This window comes from Engystomops pustulosus, chromosome 3 (assembly GCF_040894005.1).
Source record: "Engystomops pustulosus chromosome 3, aEngPut4.maternal, whole genome shotgun sequence".
Taxonomy (NCBI): Eukaryota; Metazoa; Chordata; class Amphibia; order Anura; family Leptodactylidae; genus Engystomops; species Engystomops pustulosus.
Genome location: NC_092413.1, coordinates 83,637,500 through 83,660,551, shown reverse-complemented (window position 1 = coordinate 83,660,551; position 23,052 = coordinate 83,637,500). Strand labels below are relative to the sequence as shown.

The window sequence follows — 23,052 nt, the reverse complement described above, 5'->3', positions numbered from 1 at the left end:
ATGTATGAAAACATTATAAAACCTATATAAATTTGATATCTCCGTGATCTCACCGACCCAAAGAATAAAGTAGACATGTCATTTGTGGCGCAGAGTAAAAGCTGTAAAATCCAAGCCCACAAGAAAAAGTTGCAAATTCGTTTTTTTCACCATTGAAGGTGGAGAGTAAAAAATGGAAGTGAAAAAAAATAAAAAGGGCCAGCTCGTAAAGGGGTTAAAATACTATGAATTTCAAAGATGCAGTAATCCACACAGGATTTTTCACGCAGAAAATCTGGTCTGCAAATCTGCTGCTAATCTTGAATAGGTTGCTCAGTTAAGCTCAGTTTCCACCAGCAACAAGCTCTTGACTTTCATGCATTACCTTTGCTGCATCTGATACAGAATCCCAGTTTCCTCCTGAAAGAGCATACTTCCCATTGCCTATTTTTCCTAATATTTCTTCTGGTGAGTCTTCCGATCCATTAGCAAATGGAGTAAAACTACAGAGGGCAAGGCATTAGAAACAAAAATAATGTAAAAAATCAAGCAGGTTTATCTACTACTTTTCCATCTATTTCCATTTCAGTGGCTTTTCATAAATAAATGTATCATCATAGTATCATAGTATCATAGTATATAAGGCTGGAAGGAGACGCAAGTCCATCAAGTCCAACCTTTAAGAATTAAATAAATGTTTTATCCCCATAACCCGTGATATTTTTTCTCTCCAGAAAGTCATCCAGGCTTCTCTTGAACATGTACATAGAGTCTGCCATAACAACCTCCTGCGGCAGAGAGTTCCATAGTCTCACTGCTCTTACAGTAAAGAACCTTTGTCTATGTTGATGGTAGAATCGCCTCTCCTCTAGGCGTAGAGGATGCCCCCTTGTCCTCGTCACAGGCCGAGGTATAAAAAGATCTTTGGAGAGATCCTTGTACTGTCCGTTCAGGTATTTGTACATTGTAATGAGGTCTCCCCTCAGCCGTCTTTTTTCTAAACTGAATAATCCCCAATTTTTTAATCTGTCAGTGTATTCTAGTTCCCCCATTCCCCTAATAATCCTGGTTGCTCTCCTCTGCACCCGTTCCAGCTCTACTATATCCTTTTTATACACTGGTGCCCAAAACTGTACACAATATTCCATGTGTGGTCTGACCAGGGATTTGTATAAGGGCAAAACTATGTCTTTATCATGAGAATCTATTCCTCTCTTGATACATCCCATTATTTTATCTGCTTTAGCAGCAGCCGCCTAGCTCTGGTCACTAAAATTAAGTTTACCATCCACCAATACCCCCAAGTCCTTTTCAGCTTCAGTTTTACTAAGTAATTGACCGTTTAGAACATAATTATACTTTTTGTTTCCATGGCCCAAGTGCATAACTTTACATTTATCTACATTAAACCTCATCAACCATTTCTCTGCCCATCCCTCAAGCTTCTACAAATCCCTCTGTAATGCTAAACTATCGACCTCAGTATTTATTACTTTACACAGCTTAGTATCATCTGCAAATATTGAAACTTGACTGTGTAAACCCACTACAAGGTCATTAATAAAAATATTAAAAAGAAGTGGCCCCAATACTGACCCCTGTGGCACTCCACTGGTAACATCAACCCAATCTGAGAATGTGCCATTAATGACCACCCTCTGTTTTCTATCACTAAGCCAATTACTTACCCAAATACACAGATTTTCTCCTATTCCCAGCAGTCTCATTTTATATACCAACCTTTTATGTGGCACGGTGTCAAATGCCTTTGAAAAGTCCAAATATACAACATCTAGAGCGTCCCCCAGATCCAGTCTTGAACTTACCTCCTCGTAGAAACCAATCAGATTAGTCTGACAGGACCGATCTCTCATAAACCCATGCTGACGCTGGGTTATAAGGTTGTGCACAGTGAGATACTCCAGGATAGCATCTCTAATAAACCCCTCAAATATTTTCCCCACCACAGCAGTTAGACTCACGGGTCTGTAGTTTCCAGGATCACTATTTGATCCTTTTTTGTATATTGGTACCACATTTGCTATGCGCCATTCCTGTGGAACATAACCAGTCCTCAGTGAATCTTCAAATATTAAAAATAACGGTTTGTCTATCACCGTACATAATTCATGCAGAACCTGGGGGTGTATGCCATCTGGCCCAGGTGATTTATCTATCTTAGTGGTTGAGAGGCGGCGCCGTACCTCTTCCTGGGTTAAACTGTTGACATTATAAAAAGAATTTACATTATTCCTCATTATGTCTTCCACCAGGGGATTTTCCTGGGTAAAGACAGTTGAGAAGGCGACATTCAGTAGATTGGCCCTTTCCTCATCTCCTTCCACCGTGACCCCCATGTTATTTCTAAGGGGACCCACACTCTCTGTTTTTAGTTTCTTATCATTTATATACTTGAAAAATAATTTGGAATTATTTTTGCTCTCCCTGGCAATATTTCTCTCAGTCTCTATTTTTGCGGCCTTTATCTGCTTTTTACAGGATTTATTTTTCTCTCTATAATCCTCTAATGCCTCATCGCTACCTTCACGTTTTAGCACCTTAAACGCTTTATCTTTCTCGCTTATTGCTTTCCTTACAAGACTAGTTAGCCACATAGGGTTTTTCTTGTTCCTTTTATGCTTTTTCCCATAAGGTATGTGTTTCTCACAGGACTTTTTCATAATATATGAGAAAAAGTCCCATTTTTGGGGGGGGCTTTTGTCTTTGAGAACATTATCCCAGTCTATGCCTTTAAGGTCTTCCCTTAGTTGCTGAAAATTTGCCCTCCTGAAGTTTAGAGTGTTGGTTGCCCCTTCTTGTTGGCTCCAGGACTAGTTGCGACAGGTAATTGTCTTTTGTTGTTGACAAGAACCTGCTGCCTTTGAAGGACCTGCAGGTTTCTGCCCCCCAGTCAATATCTGGGTAATTGAAGTCCCCCATGATAAGTACTTCACCTTGCTTTGAAGCCGCATCCATTTCACTTATCAGCATTTCCTCTGCTGTCTCCATAATATTTGGAGCCTTATAGCAAACCCCTAGTAATATTTTATTATTCTTTTTCCCTCCTCTTATCTCAACCCATAGGGACTCCACATTTGCGTTACTGATGTCATCTCGCAGGACGGGCTTGAGGCAAGAATTCACATATAAACAAACCCCTCCCCCTTTTTTATTTATACGATCCTTTCTAAAAAGACTATAACCATCTATAGTAACAGCCCAGTCATAGCTACTGTCCAGCCATGTCTCGCTGATACCCACTATATCATATTTCCGCTCCAACATCAAGAGTTCCAGTTCCTCTATTTTGTTTGTGAGGCTTCTGGCATTTGTGTACATACACTTTATATGGTTTTCCCTGTCCGTATTCCTTTTGTCCTTATTCCCCAATCTTATTTCAGCCCCCCTTCCTCCCCCATGGACTATGACTCTTCCCAGCTCTCTATGTACACTGTCTATTTGCCCTGCACAAGTGTAGTTGCCCTCCCCCCAGGTCTCTAGTTTAAACACTCCTCCAACCTTCTAGCCATTTTTTCCCCTAAAACAGCGTCCCCCTCCCCATTTAGGTGCAGCCCATCCCTACTGTAGAGCCTGTAGCTGACAGAAAAGTCAGTCCAGTTCTCCATGAACCCAAAACCCTCCTTCCTACACCAACTTTTGAGCCACTTATTTACCTCCTTGATCTCCCGCTGCCTTTCTGGTGTGGCACATGGTACGGGCAGTATTTCGGAGAAAATTACCTTTGAGGTCCTTGCCCTAAGCTTATGGCCTAAATCTCTGAAATCATTTTTAAGGACCTTCCACCTACCTGTTACTTTGTCATTAGTGCCAATGTGGACCATGACCGCTGGTTCCTCACCAGCCCCTCCCAGTAATCCGTCAACCCGATCCGCAACATGCCGAACCCGAGCACCCGGCAAACAACACACTGTTCGGTATGCACGGTCTTTGTGACAGATTGCCCTGTGTGTTCCCCTAATAATCGAATCTCCCACTACCAGCACCTGTCTGACCTTGCCTGTGCTCCCATTACCCTTCTTACTGGAGCAGACATTCCCCTGGTTGCTTGCGGCCACGTCTTTCTGCAGCATTGCTACCCCAGAGCTGATATCCCCCTCATCCGCCAGCTTGGCAAACTTATTGGGGTGTACCAGATCAGGACTAGATTCTCTACAACTCTTCCCTCTACCCCGCCTTCTATATGTTACCCAACTAGCATCCCCCTCACTCTGCACCTCCATACTTCCCTCCCCACACCCATCTTCCCCAGAGAGTTTGTGCTCCAGGAGCAGCAAACTTCGTTCCATATTATCAATTGCCCGCAGCCTTGAAACTTGCTCATTTAGATCCAGAATCTGGCCTTCCAGATGAGCAATTTTCACACACCCCACACAGCAGTATTCCCCCTCGAACGGCTGTTCAAGGAAAGCATACATGGCACAGGATGTACACCGTGTAGCAATGCCACTTATGGAGTCCATTATTCTAATGGGGATTACAATAGAAAAATGCACAGAAAGAAGAATCTACAAAATGTGTTTGTTTTACAACTGTAGAATTATGTGAACAGGGGGATAAATCTTAAAGAAGAACCATTCAGAGGAAGGAGCACTGAACGCCTCTTCCTCTGTGAGTGATATTGATCATCGTACATCAGAAAATCTGATTAGTGATGTCTCTAGATGTAGGACCATCAATTACAGCAAAGGTGGCTTTCTGAGGAAGAGAGAGCTTGACTTCCGTGTTTAAATCTCCACCTCCTTGACTTTATATGATCAATTTACATCTCACTTCAAAGTTGATTTTCTGGATGATGCCACCACACTAGGTAATGAAAGAAACATGATCTGTAAGATGTTCAGCTACTTGGCAACATACTGGTAGTGCTTTATTAGGTCAATTTCTACTGACAGGTTTCTGTTAAACTTGTACAGTGTATGAGCTTCTCAAAATGTTTTGGCAGAGAGTTTCATAGTCTCACTACTTTCAGAAACCCTTAATCCTTATCTATTATATATGATATATGGTCTTTCTTCAAATCAAAGAGGTTATTCCCTAAAAACCTAGGTGTAAGAAGGTCGTTGGAAAGATCTCTGTACTGTCCACTCATGTATTTGTATTGTAATTTGATCACCTTGTAAATGTCTATTTAGCTTTTTTTCTCTTATTTATTTTTGTATTCTAATCTGATTTCCTAAATTACTTAGATCACCCTGTTCTCCACTTGCTCTAGTTCATGTATATCAATTTAAAACCAGTGCCCAAAATTGTTCACAATATTCCATGTGTGATGTGACCAAGTTGTCAAAACTCTTGACAACCAACAAGAGCTAGATTTAAATTTTTTAAGCTGCTGTGGGAAATGGAAGCTGAGCTTTGATTGGTTGCCATAGGCAATGATAACTCTCCCCTTATATTTAGCATTTCATCGATAGAGCTTTTTTTAGATAATTTTATTTGCCTAGGGAGCAGCAACCTGGTAAAAGTCACTAAAGATAAGTTTAATGTCCACTAAAACCCCCAAGTCAAGGATGTCATAATGGCAATATTGAGACATCTTTTTTATCTCCTTGATCATAATGAACCAAGTAATAAAAGGGATGTGTCATGTAGACCACATAGTGACAGCCATAAGAAAATGGCATACGTGCATTTTTGTGGGTCAATTTCACCACATTTTCACCACATCTTTTTGGTACATTGCATTAAATATTAAAAACTGACATGGAAGGTACAATTTGTTCTGCAAAAAACAAGCCCTCGTACGGCTCTGTAAACAGCTAATTTAAAAAGTTGTTCATTAGAAATTGGAGGCAATGGGGGATTAATGCAAAATATTGCATACCTGACGGAGGTCCCCAGAGATGTTACTGTCCATGTAAGATCATCTTAAACCAGCCTTATGCATTTCAGTTAACAATGGTAGTAGATTATTTTGTAACCTTACCCTGCTATCATAGTATAAAGTAGGATGCCTAAGCTCCAGATGTCACAAGCTGCATCATAGCCTTGACGTTTCAAAACCTGTCAGGGAAGAAAAGTATTAATGTTTTGTTCAAAAAATGTTTCGTATATAATCATTATAGTATTTAGTAAAGCATACATGTAAAGTAGGATGTGAATGATCTAGAGCAGTGGTGGCGAACCTATGGCACGGGTGCCAGAGGCGGCACTCAGAGCCCTTTCTGTGGGCACCTGGGCCATCACCCCAGCACACCAGACAGGACTCAAAGAATTTTCCTGTAGTTCCAGGCAACTTAAAAGATGCTGCTTTCAGTGATATTTTTAAGTGACTTACTTGGCTACTTGGGACAGTAGGAAAAGGGAGAATGAATAGACAGGGCCTAATTATCTTTGGAGGACCTCCTGCTGGTCCCATGATTCTCTGTGTACAGAGGGACACTGGAAAGAAGCTACAATTATGCTAATTTTCCCTCCTTCTTTCTAGTGTGTTGGTGTCCTCAGGAGGCCAGTATGAACATTGTTGAAGAACAGGGAGCAATAAGTTACTGCTTTAATTTTTGGTTTGCACCTCACGATAAATGAAGGGGATTTGGGTTGGCAGTTTGGGCACTTGGTTGCTAAAAGGTTCGCCATCACTGATCTAGAGTATCTCCTTAAAATTCAGTTTACTTAATTTGTATTAACAAATAATTAAATATAGAGACACCCACCTCAGGTGCCACAAAATTGGCTGTATAACAAGGAGTCATTAGCAGTCCATTTTCAGCTCTTAATTGTTTTGCAAAACCAAAATCACAAATTCGGATAGATGCTGGATCCCCAGATTCATCCATATATAGAATATTACTGGGCTTTAAATCTCGATGGACAACCTAAAGTTAAATAAAATGTCACAAAATGTCTGATCTATAAAAATATAAACAGATTATTCTTGGCTTTGAACCCATAATGGAAAATAGCACTCAAAATGTCCAAATCGACACTTTTTCACCATTTTGCAACAGATACAAAATTAAATATGGAAACATAACCCAGCATTTGTTTAATTGGTGACACTTATTGAGGGTAATTGCATTGTTGGATAGTGATATTTTGATGGAAAATATTTAGGGAATGGGCACTATGGAGGTTTTGGGTAGCTTTTAAAAAATATTGAATTCTCAATATGGAATAATTATAATATTCCTGAAGTATTGTAAATTACTGTTGTTGTATTCTGGAAAAAATGGGGATCATATTTATTTCACAAGTTATGCAGGGCTTTTTTTTTTACACAACAGAGATTATATTACTTCAAAATTGGTGATTTTTAAGATATAGTGGGTATGGAAAGTACCCCCCTTTCAATTTTTCAATCTTTGTTTCATTGCAGCCATTTGGTAAGACTGAAAAAGTTATTTTTTTCTGCTCATTAATGTACACTCTGCACTCCATCTTGACAAAAAAACCCTGAAATGTAGATATTTTTGCTCATTTATTAAACACGAAAAACTAAAATATTGCATAAGTATTCAGACCTTTTGCTATGACACTCATATTAAACTCACATGCCGTCCATTTCCTTCTGATCCTCCCTGAGATGGTTATACTCCATTGTTGGAGTCCAGCTGTGTTTAATTAAACTGATTGGATTTGATTAGAAAAGGCACACACCTGTCTATATAAGAGCTCACAGTGCATGTCAGAGCACATGTGAATCATTCATGAGGTCTAAGGAACTGCCCTAGGAGCTCAGAGACAGAATTGTGGCAAGGCACAGATCTGGCCAAGGTTACCATATTTTTCGGACTATAAGGCGCATTGGACTATAAGGCGCACCTCCAATAAATACCTGCTAAGACATCTAGGTTCATATATAAGGCGCACCGGATTATAAGGCACATCGGATTATAAGGCACAGCGCAATAAATTAAACAAAACTCAGACAATGGGGCTCATTTACTAAGGGTCCGCAGAGCGCATTTACGTCGGGTTTCCCGACGATTTCCATTTTGCGCCACATGTAACAGGGGATTGTGGCACACGCGGTCGGATTTTGGTGCATCGGCGCCGGCTTGCACACGTCACAAATTGGGGGGCGGGCCATCGGACTACCCAACGAATTCGGACTACACATGGAATTTAACATTTTGAATTGTGTCGCAAGACATGCACTTACAAGCACCGGGAAGAAGAAGGTGAACTCCAGCAAACCTCGACAGGGAAGCGACGGATGCAGGAACTCGGGCGCACGAGCTTAGTGAATCGCGCCAGATTTCATCTTCGTCAGACCGTCCGAATAGGAGATCGCGACAGGACCAGGTCAGTAAATTTGGCCAAATAAGTCAAACTTTATTTAACTCTTTCCCACTAACTTTCAACATGTTCAGTTGTAACTGCAAAGCAACACATTTACTTTTTCAGTTCACTCCTCTACCACAGATCCATCAAAGTCTTCATCTTCAGTATCGGAGTTTAACAGTTGGGCAATTTCTGCATCAAACATGCTTGGGTCCCCCTCTTCATCATCATCTGAGTCGGTCTCGTTGCTGATGATTAGCTATCCAGTGACAATTCCAGCCTTCCTGAAAGCTCGGATGATACTGGAGACTGATATCTTCTCCCAGGCATCCACGATCCACTTGCACATAGTGGCATAACTAGCCCGGGGTTGCCTCCCGTTGGTGGTAAATGTGTGGTCACCTTCTGTCATCCATTGCTCCCATGCAGATCGTAATTTCACTTTAAATGACCTGCTGACACCGATATCCAGAGGCTGGAGTTTTTTGGTTAATCCACCCGGAATGACAGCAAGCTCTGAATTAGTTTTTTTCACTTGGGCTATGACAGTATCGGTCACATGGGCGGGCATAGAATCAAAGGTCTGTGAAAAAAGCCATCCGATGTCTTGACGTAGACCTCCCTTAGCCACTCAATAATTTTCTCCTCGCCCATCCAGCCCTTTAGGTTAGCCTTGATGATGACATCAGCAGGAAACTTTTCTTTTGGCAAAGTCTATCTCTTGAAAATGACCATGGGTGGTAATTTCTGTCCATTAGCCTGACAGGCGAGAACTACAGTGAAAGATGATTTCTCCTTTCCTGTGGTACGTATAGATACCGTACTGGACACTGTTTTCTCAACAGTATGTGTTACAGGGATGTCAAAAGTAAGGGGGACCTCATCCATGTTAGTGATGTGTTCTGGTTGGATATTCTTTTCATTTATTTTGGTTATGCAGTAGGTGCGGAAAATGGCCAGCTTCTCTTCATAATCCTTTGGCAGTTGCTGGCAGACAGTAGTTCTGGTGTGGATGGAGAGATTACTCCTTTTCATAAAATGAAAGCACCATGAAGGCCTTCCTCAAAAATCCATGTCACATGCTAACGCTGTGGCTTTGAATCAAATAGAAACAGTGGAGACGCTTCTACCTGCGGTTCTCTGTTCGATAACCCACTGTTCTATTTTGTCCTCCAAATGTGGCCATCTTGCTTTGTTTCCTCGGAAATTCAGTTTGGTCTTACGCCACTTACGCACCATAGATTCATTAATGTTGAATTCTCTTGCAGCTGCCCTATTTCCATGCTCTACTGCATGGTGTATAGCTTTAAGCTTAAATTCTGCAATTATTAAATGCACTCACACTTGGCTTTCCTTTGAAATGCAGCAACTAACAATGACCAGCAGGTGGCAGACCTGTGCACAGTTCAAGGCAGTTGCAGTTCCCTGGAAACTTGTCTCCTGCGCAGGGCCGGCTCCAGGTTTCAGTGGGCCCCTGGGCGAAACAGCCTCAGTGGGCCCCTTAACAGTGAACTCATGTGACGGCATTAAAAACAGATAAACTTAAAACACCAAATATGAAACATTTTATTTATATGCATTGTAAAGAGGTAAACTTAGAAAAAAGAACATTAGTGCAAAACATTTGTAAAAGTGCAATGTACCCAAGGACTTCCATGCATTGTAAACAGGTAAACTTTAAAAGAACATTAGTGCAAAACATTTGTAAAAGTGCAATGTATCCAATTGAATAGGCCTTTTAAAAAGTTATTCTTCTTGTTTTTTCAGCTGCAAAACGGTGTATTACCTGATTAAAATCTACACATTGCGCTTCTTTCGACTCAATTGAAAGTATTGCGAAGGCATTTAACCTGTCTTGCGACATCTGGGACCTTAGGTAGTTTTTAATTAACTTTAGTTTGCTAAAGCTCCTTTCAGCTGATGCGACTGAAACTGGTATTGTTAACAACAGTCGCAATGCTAAAACAAGATTTGGAAATGCTGGAACGAGTGAGTGAGATACTATATACTGTAAAGTCTCCAAGGCTTCAACTAGTTGGGGAAACTGTAATAAAATGGCTTTCACAGCTTCAAGACGAGCACACCAACGTGTCTGAGACAAAGCCTTGAGTGTTAAATGGGACAAATGTTCAGAGGCCACTTCCCACCTTTTGGTTGCTCCTGAGAAAAATGTATAAATCCGATTGAGAACGTCATAAAAGTGCTTGGCTTGGCTGGAGCTCTCTGCAGCATGAACTATAACAAGGTTCCAATTATGTGGAGAACATGGCACAAAGAAAGCATAGGGATTTTTTTCTAAAATAATGGCCTGCACTCCCTTGTATTGTCCCCTCATATTAGCACCATTGTCGTAGCACTGACCTCTTATGTCTGAAACGCATAGGCCAAGTTTGGTCAGTCTTTCCAAGACAACACTAGCAAGATTTATACCAGTTGTTTCTGTGACGTGTAGAAATTCCAAAAAGCTTTCCTTAACCTCCACTGTTTTGGCAACATTGTCAATGTCCACATATCTCAGCACAAGTGATAACTGCTCTTGTTTGGAGATGTCTGGTGTGCAGTCCACTATTATGCTAAAAAATTTAGCTTGCTTAATTTTTTTAACTATAATTTCAATGACCTCATCTGCAATCAAACGAAGAAAATAATTTTGCATATCTTTACTAAGATAATGCACGTTGGTTTTCTCTTTAGCACGCTGCATGTGCTCCTTCAAAACCAAATCAAATTCAGAGATCAGCTCCAATAATTGCAAAAAAATCCCATTATGATCAGTAAATACTGTATCTGATGATCCTCTGAATGGTAGATTATTTTTTGCCATCCATCTAATAACCTTCAGTAACCGCAGCAACACCTCACGCCACCGTTGCTCTTCCAAATGGAGTTGTTGGCGCAAATCTCTGTCAATAGTTCTTCCAGAACATATGTTTTCCTCCAATTCCTTCCATTTGGCATAATTTAACATGTGGCTGCAGGAAGTTTCATGGAAATACAAGGATCCCTTACCACAGACATGCTTCCAATCTCTAAATCCACCTGGGCTTGAGAAAATGGATTTTGAGTAGAGATGAGCGAGCACTAAAATGCTCGGGTACTCGTTATTCGAGACGAACTTTTCCCGATGCTCGAGTGCTCGTTTCGAGTAACGAGCCCCATTGAAGTCAATGGGAGACTCGAGCATTTTTCAAGGGGACCAAGGCTCTGCACAGGGAAGCTTGGCCAAACACCTGGGAACCTCAGAAAAGGATGGAAACACCACGGAAATGGACAGGAAACAGCAGGGGCAGCATGCATGGATGCCTCTGAGGCTGCTTAATCGCACCATTATGCCAAAATTATGGGCAACAGCATGGCCATGACAGAGTGACAGAATGAAGCTAGATAGCATGTAAAACATCCAATAATTGACCCTGACACTATAGGGGACGGCATGCAGAGGGAGCGGCAGCAGCGGCAGGCTAGAGAGTGGCATGGCGACATACCCTAAATGGACTCAGGCTTCAAACCAATGGGTGGCAGTGAGGAACCAAAGGAGGTGAGCAAGAAGCGCTCAAATAATATCGGTACATGATAAAAGTTTGCCAGTATATTTTGTGGATTACACAGCAGGGTGGCGACAAAGTTAACATGAAAGCCATGAAAACAACCCAAAATTCTGCCTGACACAGCTCGTTTGATAAGGGGACCATGTATGGAGGCAGTGAACTAGTAGTAGATTAAAGGTGCTGCAGTTAAAACTATGTTAGTTGGATCTTGGCATGGAGCTGGCGCTCCGCTGCCAGGCGAGCTTTCGCCAATCCAAGCCCCTGTCTCTAGGCTACTCCCCAAACAGCCCTTCTAAGAACCTTTTGTATAAGATCAAGTGTAGTAGCGTTCTTATAAGTTTGGGATATGGCGGGTGAGGGGAATGTAAACATCTGCGCAAGAAGCGCTGAAATAATATCCGTAAATGAAAAAAGTTTGCCAGTATCATAGTATCATAGTATCATAGTATCATAGTATATAAGGCTGGAAGGAGACGCAAGTCCATCAAGTCCAACCTTCAAGAATTAAATAAATGTTTTATCCCCATAACCCGTGATATTTTTTCTCTCCAGAAAGTCATCCAGGCCTCTCTTGAACATGTACATAGAGTCGGCCATAACAACCTCCTGCGGCAGAGAGTTCCACAGTCTCACTGCTCTTACAGTAAAGAACCTTTGTCTATGGTGATGGTAAAATCGCCTCTCCTCTAGGCGTAGAGGATGCCCCCTTGTCCTGGTCACAGGCCTAGGTATAAAAAGATCTTTGGAGAGATCCTTGTACTGTCCGTTCAGGTATTTGTACATTGTAATGAGGTCTCCCCTCAGTCGTCTTTTTTCTAAACTGAATAATCCCAAATTTTGTAATCTGTCAGTGTATTCTAATCCCCCCATTCCCCTTATAATCCTGGTTGCTCTCCTCTGCACCCGTTCCAGCTCTATTATATCCTTTTTATACACTGGTGCCCAAAACTGTACACAATATTCCATGTGTGGTCTGACCAGGGATTTGTATAAGGGCAGAACTATGTCTTTATCATGAGAATCTATTCCTCTCTTGATACATCCCATTATTTTATTTGCTTTAGCAGCAGCCGCCTGGCTCTGGTCACTAAAATTAAGTTTACCATCCACCAATACGCCCAAGTCCTTTTCAGCTTCAGTTTTACTAAGTAATTGACCGTTTAGAACATAATTATACTTTTTGTTTCCATGGCCCAAGTGCATAACTTTACATTTATCTACATTAAACCTCATCAACCATTTCTCTGCCCACTCCTCAAGTTTCCACAAATCCCTCTGTAATGCTAAACTATCGACCTCAGTATTTATTACTTTACACAGCTTAGTATCATCTGCAAATATTGAAACTTGACTGTGTAAACCCACTACAAGGTCATTAATAAAAATATTAAAAAGAAGTGGCCCCAATACTGACCCCTGTGGCACTCCACTGGTAACATCAACCCAATCTGAGAATGTGCCATTAATGACCACCCTCTGTTTTCTATCACTAAGCCAATTACTTACCCAGATACACAGATTTTCTCCTATTCCCAGCAGTCTCATTTTATATACCAACCTTTTATGTGGCACGGTGTCAAATGCCTTTGAGAAGTCCAGATATACAACATCCACAGCGTCCCCCAGATCCAGTCTTGAACTTACCTCCTCGTAGAAACCAATCAGATTAGTCTGACAGGACCGATCTCTCATAAACCCATGCTGACGCTGGGTTATAAGGTTGTGCACAGTGAGATACTCCAGGATAGCATCTCTAATAAACCCCTCAAATATTTTCCCCACCACAGCAGTTAGACTTACAGGTCTGTAGTTTCCAGGATCGCTATTTGATCCTTTTTTGTATATTGGTACCACATTTGCTATGCGCCATTCCTGTGGAACATAACCAGTCCTCAGTGAATCTTCAAATATTAAAAATAACGGTCTGTCTATCACCGTACATAATTCATGCAGAACCCGGGGGTGTATGCCATCTGGCCCCGGTGATTTATCTATCTTAGTGGTTGCGAGGCGGCGCCGTACCTCTTCCTGGGTTAAACTGTTGACATTATAAAAAGAATTAACATTATTCCTCATTGTGTCTTCCACCAGGGGATTTTCCTGGGTAAAGACAGTTGAGAAGGCGACATTCAGTAGATTGGCCCTTTCCTCGTCTCCTTCCACCATGACCCCCATGTTATTTCTAAGGGGACCCACACTCTCTGTTTTTAGTTTCTTATCATTTATATACTTGAAAAATAATTTGGGATTATTTTTGCTCTCCCTGGCAATATTTCTCTCAGTCTCTATTTTTGCGGCCTTTATCTGCTTTTTACAGGATTTATTTTTCTCTCTATAATCCTGTAATGCCTCATCGCTACCTTCACGTTTTAGCACCTTAAACGCTTTATCTTTCTCGCTTATTGCTTTCCTTACAAGACTAGTTAGCCACATAGGGTTTTTCTTGTTCCTTTTATGCTTTTTCCCATAAGGTATGTGTTTCTCACAGGACTTTTTCAGAATATATGTGAAAAAGTCCCATTTTTGGGGGGGGCTTTTGTCCTTGAGAGCATTATCCCAGTCTATGCCTTTAAGGTCTTCCCTTAGTTGCTGAAAATTTGCCCTCCTGAAGTTTAGAGTGTTGGTTGCCCCTTCACTAACGCTCTTAGTAAAGCGTAATACAAAATCAATGATATTATGATCACTATTCCCCAGGTTCCCCCCAACCTGTAGTTTTGATATCCTATCAGGTCTGTTGGTAAGGATAAGGTCCAGCAGTGCCCCCCCTCTTGTTGGCTCCAGGACTAGTTGCGACAGGTAATTGTCTTTTGTTGTTGACAAGAACCTGCTACCTTTGAAGGACCTGCAGGTTTCTGCCCCCCAGTCAATATCTGGGTAATTGAAGTCCCCCATGATAAGTACTTCACCATGCTTTGAAGCCGCATCCATTTCACTTATCAGCATTTCCTCTGCTGCCTCCATTATATTTGGAGCCTTATAACAAACCCCTAGTAATATTTTATTTTTATTTTTCCCTCCTCTTATCTCCACCCATAGGGACTCCACATTTGCGTTACTGATGTCATCTCGCAGGACGGGCTTGAGGCAAGAATTCACATATAAACAAACCCCTCCCCCTTTTTTATTTATACGATCCTTTCTAAAAAGACTATAACCATCTATAGTAACAGCCCAGTCATAGCTACTGTCCAGCCATGTCTCGCTGATACCCACTATATCATATTTCCGTTCCAACATCAAGAGTTCCAGTTCCTCCATTTTGTTTGTGAGGCTTCTGGCATTTGTGTACATACACTTTATATGGTTTTCCCTGTCCGTATTCCTTTTGTCCTTATTCCCCAATCTCATTCCAGCCCCCCTTCCTCCCCCATGGACTATGACCCTTCCCAGCTCTCTATGTACACCGTCTATTTGCCCTGCACAAGTGTAATTGCCCTCCCCCCAGGTCTCTAGTTTAAACACTCCTCCAACCTTCTAGCCATTTTTTCCCCTAAAACAGCGGCCCCCTCCCCATTGAGGTGCAGCCCATCCCTACTGTAGAGCCTGTAGCCCACAGAAAAGTCATCCCAGTTCTCCATGAACCCAAACCCCTCCTTCCTACACCAACTTTTGAGCCACTTATTTACCTCCTTGATCTCCCGCTGCCTTTCTGGTGTGGCACGTGGTACAGGCAGTATTTCGGAGAAAATTACCTTTGAGGTCCTTGCCCTGAGCTTATGGCCTAAATCTCTGAAATCATTTTTAAGGACCTTCCACCTACCTGTTACTTTGTCATTAGTGCCAATGTGGACCATGACCGCTGGTTCCTCACCAGCCCCTCCCAGTAATCCGTCAACCCGATCCGCAACATGCCGAACCCGAGCACCCGGCAAACAACACACTGTTCGGTATGCACGGTCTTTGTGACAGATTGCCCTGTGTGTTCCCCTAATAATGGAATCTCCCACTACCAGCACCTGTCTGACCTTGCCTGTGCTCCCATTACCCTTCTTACTGGAGCAGACATTCCCCTGGTTGCTAGCGGCCATGTCTTTCTGCAGCATTGCTACCCCAGAGCTGATATCCCCCTCATCCGCCAGCCTGGCAAACTTATTGGGGTGCACCAGATCAGGACTAGACTCTCTACAACTCTTCCCTCTACCCCGCCTTCTACATGTTACCCAACTAGCTGCCCCCTCATTCTGCACCTCCATACTCCCCTCCCCACAACCATCTTCCCCAGAGAGTTTGTGCTCCAGGAGCAGCAAACTTCGTTCCATATTATCAATTGCCCGCAGCCTTGAAACTTGCTCATTTAGATCCAGAATCTGGGCTTCCAGATGAGCAATTTTCACACACCCCACACAGCAGTATTCCCCCTCGAACGGCTGTTCAAGGAAAGCATACATGGCACAGGATGTACACCGTGTAGCAATGCCACTTATGGAGTCCATTATTCTAATGGGGATTACAATATAAATATGCACAGAAAGAATTTACAGTCAAAGTAACACAAAACACAGCAGTTACCTGCTAAAGCCCCTCAAACTTAAGTCCCTTAAACCTAAGTCACACTTATGACACTGCACACACTTGGGATCAGTGCACACTCGCTGCCAAGCTCATACACTCGCTTTGCTAATGCTTTTTTTTAAAGTTATCGGCCACAAAAATCTGCAGAGCTCACTGCACAAGATCTGGCTGCAAACCACCAAACAAACTGACCACAGAAGTATATAAAGGCTGCTAATTAGATAGCCACACCCCAATATTAATTAGGCAGCACCTGTGACTATACTGTCTAGATAAGCAAGGTGAATGCCTCCCTATACCCCCCACACAATATACAGATTATGCAAGTAAAATACCTTTAGATCTACTTGGTTGCAATAAAAAACACACAATGAATATCAGGAAATAAAAATGTAGATGCACTTATCTATTTGTTGCAGGATCCAAAACGTACTCCTTCCCTTAAACCTAAGTCACACTTATGACACTGCACACACTTGGGATCAGTGCACACTCGCTGCCAAGCTCATACACTCGCTTTGCTAATGCTTTTTTTTAAAGTTATCGGCCACAAAAATCTGCAGAGCTCACTGCACAAGATCTGGCTGCAAAACTGTGCTGTGTGGCTTACACAGCACGGTGGCGACAAAGTTAACAAGTTTGATGTGGAATGCCCTGTAATAGCTCTTGGGCGGTGTGCCTTTTATCACCTAGGCTCAGCAGTTTGAGCACCGCCTGCTGTCGCTTAGCGACGGCACTGCTGCTGAGCCTAGAGCTACCGACTGATGGCGCCATGCCCACGGATGGTAATTCGGAGGAGGAGGAGGTGGAGGAGGGGTGGGAGGAGGAGGAGGCATAGTAGGCCTGAAACACCTGGACCGAGGTAGGCCCCGCAATCCTCTGCGTCGGCAGTATATGACCAGCCCCAGGGTCAGACTCGGTCCCAGCCTGCACCAAGTTAAGTGTAGTAGCGTTCTTATAAGTTTGGAATATGGCGGGTGAGGGGAATGTAAACAGATGCGCAAGAAGCGCTGAAATAATATCCGTAAATGGTAAAAGTTTGCCAGTATATTTTGAGGATTATACAGCAGGGTGGCGACAAAGTTAACAAGTTTGTTGTGGAAGCCATGAAAACAACCCAAAATTCTGCCTGACACAGCACGTTTGATAAGGCGGCCATGTATGGAGGCAGTGAACTAGTAGTAGATTAAAGGTGCTGCAGTTAAAACTATGTTAGTTGGTTCTTGGCATGGAGCTGGCGCTCCGCTGCCAGGCGAGCTTTCGCCAATCCAAGCCCCTGTCTCTAGGCTACTCCCCAAACAGCACTTCTAAGAACCTTTTGTATAAGATCAAGTGTAGTAGCGTTCTTATAAGTTTAGGATATGGCGGGTGAGGGGAATGTAAACAGAAGCGCAAGAAGCGCTGAAATAATATCCGTAAATGGTAAAAGTTTGCCAGTGTATTTTGTGGATAACACAGCAGGGTGGCGACAAAGTTAACAACTTTGATGTGGAATCCATGAAAACAACCCAAATTTCGGCCTGACACACCTCGTTTGATAAAGGGACGATGTATGGAGGCAGCTATATGGACGACTTTTGGAGGTAGCAATGGAGACAACGTGTGGAGGCTGCTATGGAGACAATTCAATTTGGATAGTGCCTGTATGTGGCAGTCCAAAAAAGTTTTCAAACCAGAGGAGCAGGTAGGTGGCCCTCCAGAAAAATGGAATAGATTGAGTGCCTGTATGTGGCAGTCCAAAAAAGTTTTCAAACCAGAGGAGCAGGTAGGTGGCCCTCCAGAAAAATGGAATAGATTGAGTGCCTGTATGTGGCAGTCCAAAAAAGTTTTCAAACCAGAGGAGCAGGTAGGTGGCCCTCCAGAAAAATGGAATAGATTGAGTGCCTGTATGTGGCAGTCCAAAAAAGTTTTCAAACCAGAGGAGCAGGTAGGTGGCCCTCCAGAAAAATGGAATAGATTGAGTGCCTGTATGTGGCACTCCCAAAAATTGTTTAAAACAGAGGACCGGGTCGGTGGCCCTCCATAAAAATTAAATGCATAAAGTACTATAGCTAGAGCCAGTGGGCCCTGTCAAAAAATAGCCAGTTTCCTCTGCTTTACTGTACAAAGAGGAGGAGAAGGAGGAAAATGAGGAGGAGGAGGAGTGGATAAATTATTCAGGTTGAGCTTCCTTCACCTGGTGGAGATTGGAAATTAGGAGAAATCCAGGCTTTATTCATCTTGATAAGCGTCAGCCTGTCAGCGCTGTCAGTCGACAGGCGTGTACGCTTATCGGTGATGATGCCACCAGCTGCACTGAAAACCAGCTCGGACAAGACGCTAGCGGCAGGGCAGGCAAGAACCTCCAAGGCGTACAGCGCCAGTTCGTGCCACATGTCCAGCTTTGAAACCCAGTAGTTGTAGGGAGCTGTGTGATCATTTAGGACGATGGTATGGTCAGCTACGTACTCCCTCACCATCTTTCTGTAAAGATCAGCCCTACTCTGCCGAGACTGGGGACAGGTGACAGTGTCTTGCTGGGGTGACATAAAGCTGGCAAAAGCCTTGTAAAGCGTACCCTTGCCAGTGCTGGACAAGCTGCCTGCTCGCCTACTCTCCCTCGCTACTTGTCCCGCAGAACTACGCACTCTGCCGCTAGCGCTGTCAGAAGGGAAATACTGTTTCAGCTTGTGCACCAGGGCCTGCTGGTATTCATGCATTCTCACACTCCTTTCCTCTCCAGGGATGAGAGTGGAAAGATTTTGCTTGTACCGTGGGTCCAGGAGAGTGAACACCCAGTAATCGGTGCTGGAATAAATTCTTTGAACGCGAGGGTCACGGGATAGGCAGCCTAGCATGAAATCTGCCATATGCGCCAGAGTACCAACGCGTAAGAATTCACTCCCCTCACTGGCCTGACTGTCCATTTCCTCCTCCTCCAACTCCTCCAACTCCTCTTCTTCTGCCCATACACGCTCAACAGTGAAGGACTCAACAATGGTCCCCTCTTGTGTCTCGCCAACATTCTCCTCCTCCTCCACCTCCTCCGATATGCGCTGAGAAACAGACCTAAGGGTGCTTTGGCTATCAACAAGGGAATCTTCTTCCCCCGTCTCTTGTGAGGAGCGCAAAGCTTCCGACTTCATGCTGACCAGAGAGTTTTTCAACAGGCCAAGCAGCGGGATGGTGAGGCTGATGATGGCGGCATCGCCACTGACTATCTGTGTTGACTCCTCAAAGTTACTCAGCACCTGACAGATATCAGACATCCACGTCCACTCCTCATTGTAGACTTGAGGAAGCTGACTGACCTGACTACCAGTTCTGGTGGAAGTTGACATCTGGCAGTCTACAATCGCTCGGCGCTGCTGGTAAACTCTGGATAACATGGTCAGTGTTGAATTCCACCTCGTGGGCACGTCGCACAACAGTCGGTGAGCGGGCAGTTGGAGGCGGCGCTGCGCTGCCCTGAGAGTGGCAGCATCTGTGCTGGACTTCCTGAAATGCGCACAGATGCGGCGCACCTTCGTGAGCAAATCAGACAGATTGGGGTATGTCTTGAGGAAACGCTGAACTATCAGATTTAACACATGGGCCAGGCATGGCACATGTGTCAGTCTGCCGAGTTGCAGAGCCGCCACCAGGTTACGGCCGTTGTCACACACAACCATGCCTGGCTTCAGGTTCAGCGGTGCCAGCCACAGATCAGTCTGCGCCGTGATGCCCTGTAATAGCTCTTGGGCGGTGTGCCTTTTATCGCCTAGGCTCAGCAGTTTGAGCACTGCCTGCTGTCGCTTAGCGACGGCACTGCTGCTGTGCCTAGAGCTACCGACTGATGGCGCCATGCCCACGGATGGTCGTTCGGAGGAGGAGGTGGAGGAGGGGTGGGAGGAGGAGGAGGCATAGTAGGCCTGAAACACCTGGACCGAGGTAGGCCCCGCAATCCTCGGCGTCGGCAGTATATGACCAGCCGCAGGGTCAGACTCGGTCCCAGCCTCCACCAAGTTAACCCAATGTGCCGTCAGCGATATATAGTGGCCCTGCCCGGCAGCACTCGTCCACGTGTCTGTGGTCAGGTGGACCTTGTCAGAAACGTCGTTGGTCAGGGCACGGATTATGTTGTCTGACACGTGCTGGTGCAGGGCTGGGACGGCACATCGGGAAAAGTAGTGGCGGCTGGGGACCGAATACCGAGGGGCGGCCGCCGCCATGAGGCTGCGAAAGGCCTCGGTCTCTACTAGCCTATAGGGCAGCATCTCCAGGCTTAGCAATCTGGAGATGTGCACATTAAGGGCTTGGGCGTGCGGGTGGGTTGCACTATATTTGCGTTTCCGCTCCAGCGTCTGGGGTATGGAGAGCTGAACGCTGGTGGATGCTGTGGAGGATCGTGGAGGCGACGATGGGGTTTTTGTGGCAGGGTCCTGGGCAGGGGGCTGACTATCAGCTGACACAGGGGAAGGAGCAGTGGTGTGCACGGCCGGAGGTGAACGCGCTTGTTGCCACTGAGTGGGGTGTTTAGCATTCATATGCCTGCGCATACTGGTGGTAGTTAAGCTATTAGTGGTGGAACCCCTGCTGATCCTGGTTTGGCAAATGTGGCACACCACAGTCCGTCGGTCATCCGGTGTTTCCTTAAAGAACCTCCAGACTTCTGAAAATCTATCCCTCGCCGCAGGAGCCCTCGCCACGGGAGCTTCACTAGTTGACACATTTGGCGCTGATGCACCAGCTCTGGCCCTGCCTCTCCGTCTGGCCCCACCACTGCCTCTTCCAACCTGTTCTGGTCGAGGACTCTCCTCCGTCTCAGAAGCACTGTGTTCACCCGGCCTCTCAACCCAGCTTGGGTCTGTCACCTCATCATCCTCCGATCCCTCAGTCTGCTCCCCCCTCGGACTTCCTGCCCTGACAACAACTTCACCACTGTCTGACAACCGTGTCTCCTCATCGTCGGACACCTCTTTACACACTTCTTCCAGTACGTCAACAAGGTCATCATCACCCACAGACTGCGACTGGTGGAAAACCTGGGCATCGGAAAATTGCTCATCAGCAACCGGACAAGTGGTTTGTGACTGTGGGAAGGGTCCAGAAAACAGTTCCTCAGAGTATGCCGGTTCAAATGGCAAATTTTGCGGGGAGGGGGCAGACTGGGGGGGAGGAGGCTGAGGTGCAGGAGCTGGAGGAGTGCCGATTTCGGTGACATGGGTGGACTGCGTGGAAGACTGACTGGTGGACAAATTGCTCGAAGCATTGTCGGCAATCCACGACATCACCTGTTCGCACTGTTCTGGCCTCAACAGTGCTCTACCACGAGTCCCAGTAACTTCAGACATGAACCTAGGGAGTGTAGCTCTGCGGCGTTCCCCTGCTCCCTCATAAGCAGGTGGTGTCTCACCCCGCCCAGGACCACGGCCTCTGACCCCTGCAGTAGTTGGACGCCCACGTCCCCGCCCTCGTCCTCTACCCCTAGCCCTCGGGTTAAACATTTTGAAAATGAGAGTTATAACTTTAATTTTTTTTTTAACGTTTTTTTGTGTTTTTTTTTTTTTGTGTGTTTTTTAGTTTTTAAAACCAAACGATGCTATCCTATTGCTATGGCTATTTTCTAGCCAAGTATTAAAGCACACTACTATGCCAGATGAGATGACGCTGAGTTATGAAAAAAATAAACGTAAAATAAAAAAGGAAATGGCAGACTGTGCCTAATTGAAATCCAACCCCGGGCCCTAATAAATTTTCCCACTTCGGTCTTTGCGATGGATATGTGCGTCACTAAGCGCAAAACACAGTGGTCGCAAGTCTCACTCCAAATTGCTGACAATTTGCTAGTAGATGCACTGCAGCAACTACAGCCACCAGCAGATCAACCAGAAATCAAATATATATAACGCTACTGTAGGCGTAAGTAAGCCGTTTGGATTCTCCTATGGCTATTTTCTAGCCAAGTATTAAAGCACACTACTATGCCAGATGAGATGACGCTGAGTTATGAAAAAAATAAACGTAAAATAAAAAAGGAAATGGCAGACTGTGCCTAATTGAAATCCAACCCCGGGCCCTAATAAATTTTCCCACTTCGGTCTTTGCGATGGATATGTGCGTCACTAAGCGCAAAACACAGTGGTCGCAAGTCTCACTCCAAATTGCTGACAATTTGCTAGTAGATGCACTGCAGCAACTACAGCCACCAGCAGATCAACCAGAAATCAAATATATATAACGCTACTGTAGGCGTAAGTAAGCCGTTTGGATTCTCCTATGGCTATTTTCTAGCCAAGTATTAAAGCACACTACTATGCCAGATGAGATGACGCTGAGTTATGAAAAAAATAAACGTAAAATAAAAAAGGAAATGGCAGACTGTGCCTAATTGAAATCCAACCCCGGGCCCTAATAAATTTTCCCACTTCGGTCTTTGCGATGGATATGTGCGTCACTAAGCGCAAAACACAGTGGTCGCAAGTCTCACTCCAAATTGCTGACAATTTGCTAGTAGATGCACTGCAGCAACTACAGCCACCAGCAGATCAACCAGAAATCAAATATATATAACGCTACTGTAGGCGTAAGTAAGCCGTTTGGATTCTCCTATGGCTATTTTCTAGCCAAGTATTAAAGCACACTACTATGCCAGATGAGATGATGCTGAGTTATGAAAAAAATAAACGTAAAATAAAAAAGGAAATGGCAGACTGTGCCTAATTGAAATCCAACCCCGGGCCCTAATAAATTTTCCCACTTCGGTCTTTGCGATGGATATGTGCGTCACTAAGCGCAAAACACAGTGGTC

At 44.3% G+C, this 23,052-nt stretch overlaps 1 protein-coding gene across 1 annotated transcript in view; it reads right to left on the bottom strand.

Moving 5' to 3' along the window:
• Window positions 1-23,052, bottom strand: part of RPS6KA2 (ribosomal protein S6 kinase A2) — a 123,465-nt gene that overhangs the window by 1,882 nt on the left and 98,531 nt on the right. Inside the window, exons 17-19 of the mRNA XM_072141275.1 lie at window positions 6,654-6,815; window positions 5,927-6,003; window positions 365-482 (exon numbers count right to left, since the gene is read on the bottom strand). Coding sequence (XP_071997376.1) covers window positions 365-482; window positions 5,927-6,003; window positions 6,654-6,815 — 357 coding nt within the window. The remainder of the gene's footprint in view (window positions 1-364; window positions 483-5,926; window positions 6,004-6,653; window positions 6,816-23,052) is intronic.